We start from the raw sequence: 7,236 nt of genomic DNA, 5'->3' as shown, positions 1-7,236 counted from the left end.
TCATCATCATCATCATCATCATCATCATCATCATCAATGTATGCAATTATTGAGCAGCCGCATGACCTTTATTATTTGACATAATGCCCTTTCATTTTCAGTGTAGGCTATATATTCTTAGAAACAACCCATTTTTACCCCATGGTTCAAATTATAATTTAATTAATGATATTTTATCTTACAGACGTACATTATTACTTTTCGATTTTAATCTTGACACCTGATTGAACAGGAAGCCTTGTCTACCAATCATTTCACTGTATTCCAATCATGTCAGAGTAAGTCACTTATTATTCGCATTTCCCATGACGTGATTGTAGGTCCGTTGAAGATACTGTTTCTTGCTTACGCTATTGCCATAGCGTCTTCGTAGGTGTGTTACAGAGATTGATTAACATACGTAAATCTCTCCTTCAAAACTCTTTAAATAAGCCTCCGCAACAAGAAATAGCATTCACTTGTTGTATCTACACCGTATAGACAACGACGAGGATCTGTGAAAGTATAGAGGTTTAATTGGAACTTAGTTTACTAAACACAATCAACATGAGATTTCTAGCCGTCTTACTCGTACCAGCCTTCATTGGTAAGTTTTGCTCTTGATGTATTTCTCTTATTTCATTGTAACTTTGCAAGTAAATATGTGACTTAAATGTATTTAGCATTTTTTTAAAAATGATTTAACATCCTGTTAGCGAAGAATCATTTTTTATACTTTGTATAAATGCAGATGTGTATTACTGTTAAAGTATTCTGTATATTTTATTATTTTGCTTTGCAGATGAGGTTTAATATTGTATTGTAAATCATAAAAGTACCGAGCTTCTAATTTTCTAATTTACTTTAACAATTTGTAACTTCATCACACCATGTTGGACCTGATATACATTTCTAATGACTTCTTTTGGATATATTGTATTAGCGTTAATTTGACTTCACTTGTCACTTAAACTGTGACATTTAACAAGTTTGTATTTTTCTACACAAACGTCAATTTTAACATTTAAAAAATATGTATTACTTTTAGGCACGAAATTTATTTTGTATTTTCATCATTTTCCCGCTTACTTGTTGACGTTCAACCGTGGCCAGTGATACAATGGGCGGGTCGTTGTGCTTACGCGTATTTCCCAATTCAGTTAGCGGTGGTCACCCTACGTGATTCCTCATTATGAAATAACACCAAATTTGCCCGAAGACTGGTCTTTAACAGTTAAAATTTGTTTATGAATCAAAACAATTAAATTACATCCAGGTTCTACTTATTGATTTATTAAGCCGATTGATTTTGGTAATTTTATAAAGTGCTTCGACAAGTTTTATTTTTGTAACCTGTGCTGGTTTTAGGAAAAAAACCCTAAAATATTTCAATTACTGTTTTACTGTGAATTACTGTTTTAAATATTGTTGAATTATATAAAATTCTTTATATTATTATATAGTATATCAACAATGTAGTCCAAGTCAAACCTCGTTATAGATCACAATTTAACAATTAGAAATTAGTGTTAATTAAGTTAGACTAATTGCTAATTATAGTTCCTTGTTTAAAACAATCCAATACGTACGAGGCCAATAACTCAAGACATCCGCTGGTTAACGCTCTGGATTCAGTCGACATTTTATAGACACTTATTTTTGGCAAGAAAGTCTGACGCATGTATCCTTCCGTCTGCAGTTGGAGGCTTCAGCCTTGTTGCCCTTAAGAATATAATACGGTCAATGTTTAATCGTTTCATTTATTTTTAGTTGAAGTAAAGAATTGTTGTTTCCTGTAAGAATTGCAAGGATCATGTGATGTGGGATATGTATCATAGCAACCACATTAAAATAGCAACCACATCAGTCGACAGAATTCAATTTCTGGTACTTTTAAGGTAGTACTACACCCCTGATCAATTTCGTGACTAATTTTGCATTTTCCTCAAAAAATTAATACACACTGGTAACAAAAGTCATGTTTATTATAGGGGCAAGGACATATCACATAGACATATCGAATTGTATTCTGAATACGAATAATATTCTGATATCAAATAATTGTGATTTTTTAAATTTGCGATATAATACACATTTCCTGGCAAATGATTAAAAATTGATGTTTTGATATTTAATAGCCCTTGAAGTAAACTTTATAAATCTGATGATTTATACTTAAAGTGTATGTAGGTGGGATGAAAAGCCGACGATCAATTGAAAATTTTGACCTTTCGTATTGAAGATATGGATTTTTTCCCAAAACACCAAAAAAAAAAAAAAAAGGTCTTTTTGGAAAAAAATCGTACTTAAAGTGTATGTAGCTGGGATGAAAAGCCGACCATCAATTGAAAATGTTGACCTTTTGTATCTTCAATATGAAAGGTCAAAATTTGCAATTGATCCCAGCTACATACACTTTAAGTACGATATCATTAGAATTATTAAGTTTACTTCGGGGACTGTTATATATCATATATTGAAAAAAAAACACCACATTTATAATCTGTCATAAAATTTGTATTATATCCCGAATCTAAAAAAAATCTAAATTATTTGATATCAGAATGACATTCTTCGTATTCAGAATGCAATTCGATAATGCATGATGTGCTCTCATGTCCCACAAAAATACTGTCCAAACGCTCATACCAGAGCCCTTAACTAAAAGATTATCAATTATTATTATAGGCAATCTTCCCTGCAATCTTCTTATGTAATTTGCAATTAAATGAATATTCAAAGTTGAATCAGGAAGATTTGAAATATTAATTGTATGTTTTTTTGTTGTCTTTATGTATATTTCTACTCCAGGCTTTGTAAGCGCTCAGATGTGGGGCCAAGGTCATGGTCAAGGTGGTATAAACTACCCGGACAGAGGCAGAGCTCCAGGAGGTTCATCTAGACAAAGATATCAAAATGTCTGGAACAATGCACCAGCAAGACAGCAAGGTGGTGGTATAAACTACCCGAACGCAGGCACAGCTCCAGGAGCTGGAGGTTCATCTAGACAAGGACAAAATGGCTGGAACAATTATGTACCAGCAAACAATGCACCAGGACTCAATGCACCAAATGTAAATGGTATCAACCAAGTAGAGGTCGGTCGTGCACCATTACCCGGAGGTTCATCACGAGGACTTAATGGTTGGGATACTGCTCCAGTCGTCAACCAGCAACCAATAAGTGGCCGTACTAACCACCAGAATGTCGGCGCTGCACCTGTAGGACAAGGAGGAAGCTCACAAGGTATGTACATTCCAGATGGTCCAGTCCAGACCGGGATGTCAAACCGAGTCAACATGGTCAATGCTGGATCACCACCAGAGCAGGGAAACAGCCCCAACAGCGGTGAATATTTATGGGATACAGCAGCAGGAACAGGCGCACTCGCAACCAACGACCATGCCCAATCCAGTGGTACAGCACTCGGCACTAACAACAGGGCAGGAGCAGCATGGGGAACAGGTGCAGGTGGTAGCAGCAGAGGTGGTAACGGAAACGCACCAGCATATGCAGGAACAGGAGGCAGTTCAGGTGCAGCAGGTAATGCACCACTTGGAGGAGCTCTATTGACCGATAGAGATTCACAAAACGCAGGAAGAGCAGACCAGGTTAAAGGAGCCGCTAGTTTTGGAGGAACAGCAGCAGGAGTAGTTATAGCTGTACTAGTATTAGTTGGCGTTGTAGGAGTAGCTGCCGTCGTCCTTGTAAAACAACGTGCATCAAGAATGATGGTTCAACAAGTATAAAAACACTTTTGACTCTTAACAACGGACTTTGATTCTGCAAATCTTTTTGTTTCTTTTGTAATTTATCAAACTGTATATATTGAACTTTCATGTGTTTATACATTGGGTTTAATAAGTTCCAAATAGACCACAAAGCTCATTATGCTTTCACACTGCCATCAACATATTTAGAAAAATGCAAAATTCGTAGCATTTTGCTAGTATTCAATCGGAATATTTTGGTTCGTCCAAACTGCAACATTTCATATGGATCACTTGAAAAAACATGTTTTGATGGTTCATAAGAAACATGCTTTTGGCTGCCAAATACAACAGAAGTTGTCATAAAATGTTGAATAAAGGTACTATTAGTACGGTATTTCATCGAAATATATTTTGCCATGTGGAAATAAGTTAGTTGATAGCTTATTTCGTCATGTCACCAGGATTATTTCACAATACCTGTAATAATACCTTTATAATTCACCTTTTCGATAATACCCAGAATCCTTAGCAAAGTACGTATTTCGTCGATGTGCACATCGTTACTACGCACGATGAGATGCGTAGTAACGGTGTGCGAATCGACGGTAACGTTAAATGTGCAAAAAAAATCGGGGATTACCGAAATGGTCTATTGATGTGTGATGTGGTTTTGATATTTTGTGCAACAAATAAAAATATTTAACCTATGTAGCAAATCCTTTATGTGTCTTTTCTTGCCAATTCTCCTCAGTTAGTTGTGAATGAAAAAAAAGTCGGATGCAGGTGCCTAATTTTGAATAATGCTCTCACCCACAAGAGGTAAAAATCAAAAGTGTTTCAAAATGAACGCATTTTCGTTTATATGGTTGGAACTTTTGCGCATGCTCATTAATACGGAAGCGCATTCATGCCAAGATGAAGAAAAAGTTGAAGAAACTATTGAGCTTCACAATACATGAGATAGATATTTTTTGTTCACTTTGGCACAAATTAACGTCCACAATATAATAAGGCAAATGTATATTTTAGGCATCACGTTAAATTTCTACGACACGAAGTGCTTCAATAACTTAACTCAAATTAGGTCTAGTTCATGAAACGTGTCTGAGATATGTGTCACTCCATTATGTGACCTGCTAGAAATGAGCACTTAGTCACAAATTGGTATAGTTTTGAGAGCTCCTGGCTGTTGAATTGATGTTCTTTGTTTGACGTGAATGTCCCATTATGCCCCATTCACGAGGGCACACTACATGTCTGAACATCTAAACAACACCAATTTAACAGCAAGGAGGTCTTTAAAACTATCAACTTGTCGACTTAACGCGCATTTCGCAGGAAAGCAGGATTTTTGCTATTTAGTTCCTGAATATTATTAATTGACCAAATTAATTAGGTCTTTTAAGATAATGGTCTCTTAAAAGGTCTATGCAGTATCTGAAGTAAAAGTTTTACTGGAAATGTGAAATATACTTTTACGTCAGAAATATTTTCTAAAAAAGGTGTGGGCCAATTAAGTAACTATCAGTAGCAATATAAACATATTTTAGGACAACTACTCTATGACACAAAAGCTCGGGTTAGAATACTAATGTAGTAAATAAATAAAAAACCGTTTGTCATGGATCTATTTTTAGGGAATACGGCTTCCTTAAAGAACATCGTTTTTTAAAAGCGTATTCAGCAACAATAGTCTTTCGTGTGCAACGGATCAGAAACCAATCTACTGTGCCAGAGTTGAATACTTATGAAGCAGGAAGTACTGAATTAAAATCATAGACAAGAAACAGGTAAGATGTTTTAAGGTTATACAAAGAAACGTATAAAAAACGTATAAAAGACGTATAAAGTTGTTCTCTAAAACCGCGTTTTCTCAGCAATGAAATATCGCAGTGAGTCAAATGTTGGTGCATGGATGTATCTTTACATTATTTTTGTGTGTTTATACAAATTTTAGAATCCGTTTGAAAATCCTTCGTTTAAATCATTTTTACGCACCATGTTCACAAGATCAAAAACGCGTTCCATGCAGTTTTTTTTTTTTGTTTTCTCCGTATAAAACCACGCCGAGTGATTGTTTTCTCCTTTTTTGCATTGTACTACAAATCGACCAAAGAATTTTTTTTTTTTTTGGGAAGAACCAATTACAGTACCGATTAAATTTTATTAGCCCGTTTTTGGGAACAATTTTCGAGAATCTTGTACCACAAAACACTGTTATGTAACATTATCGATATCTGGATTGTGGAACGTTAATTTTGATTTCTAACTGCCTACATTATTTCTCCAATGTCTGTCGCTTACTTTACCATTTGAATTTCACTCCAAATTTAAGCTACTTTTGCAAAAAACGAGGTTTTTCGCCATCGATACCTCCGACATTTACAGCGGTAATGAGCGTGTTTATCATAAGAGCCTGTTTACGCACTATTCCATAATAGTCAGTTTGAGATCAATCGATTTCATATGTCCCTTCAGTTGCTCAATCGGTTAGCGCGCCGGACTTATACGTTCGACTATATAATACTATACTTTTGAGCTGGAAAATTTGGTACGTGTTCGAGTCCCTACGTGGTCCATTCCGTTTATTTTATTTTATTTTTCTCTCACTTTTTTTCCTTTTTTCTTGTTCGTTGCTTTCTTTCTGACTGCAGCGATTGATTGTTTTTGCCCGTTTTTTTCATGATATAATTCAGGAATTTTTAGGCTATTCTAGTCTAATAGGCGCGGCCTATGAATATATTTTTACAAATTCGATTAACAAAATATTGGTTGTTGGTTTTGTTATTGTTGTTGTAGTTATTGTTGTAGGCCTATATATTGCATAATCAGGGTATAAATAGGCCTACTTGGCCTATTATAGCATGGGAAGCATTGATTTATTTCACGACAGATAGGCCTATCATTCAGGATAATTTTAAAAATTGAAAATTTAGAAAATCCAAAGGAAAATTGCCCGGGGAAAATTGCCGAAAACGGCTGCCCACAATCACCCCCCATCAGCCCATATGGTCCTATCATGGTCGCCCCTCCCTATCCCTGCAACATATAGGATGACTCACGAGCCGCGGTTTGTCCGTGGCCATAGTAGTTCAGATTGATACACTATTGTACGCGTGAGTTCATTCTTTTCTGCATGGCTGTTTCCATTATTAACTTACGCCCCTCTGGAATCAAGCCTTGAAAATCAATCGCATTTAACCTTAAGTCTCGTTCACACATAATCAGCCTGTCTCAAAAAAAATTGTGCAAGTGAAAAGCGCCCTCTTTGGCAATTAGAAAATACCGTTGTGACATGATGCTTACATCAACGTCAAGGCCGCAGTCTTAGCTCTCAAATGCCGTTTGTTCTGTTCAATTTGCTTGTTTCATTCTCGAGATATGTTTATTTAACAACGAAAGGGTAAAATCAAAATTGTGCCACTTTTACTAGGCAAGAGAGCTGTACATGTAAAATCAATGATAGCTGATGTTGATGCGTCTAATGCACTCCCCCTTCAGGACTCGTGCATTGCACGCATCAACATCAGCGCGCGTGCATTAT

At 35.8% G+C, this 7,236-nt stretch overlaps 1 protein-coding gene across 1 annotated transcript; it reads left to right on the top strand.

Moving 5' to 3' along the window:
* Nucleotides 1–428: 428 nt before the first annotated feature.
* On the top strand, nucleotides 429–4,399 carry LOC140152930 (uncharacterized). Its single transcript, XM_072175470.1, has 2 exons — nucleotides 429–586; nucleotides 2,791–4,399. The coding sequence occupies exons 1-2, from the start codon at nucleotides 547–549 to the stop codon at nucleotides 3,726–3,728; spliced, it is 978 nt and encodes a 325-aa protein (XP_072031571.1). The 5' UTR covers nucleotides 429–546; the 3' UTR covers nucleotides 3,729–4,399.
* Nucleotides 4,400–7,236: the final 2,837 nt, after the last annotated feature.

Source organism: Amphiura filiformis, chromosome 5, assembly GCF_039555335.1.
Source record: "Amphiura filiformis chromosome 5, Afil_fr2py, whole genome shotgun sequence".
In the NCBI taxonomy this organism is placed as follows: Eukaryota; Metazoa; Echinodermata; class Ophiuroidea; order Amphilepidida; family Amphiuridae; genus Amphiura; species Amphiura filiformis.
Note: the sequence above shows the minus strand (reverse complement) of the source record. Positions and strands in the feature narration are given on the sequence as shown.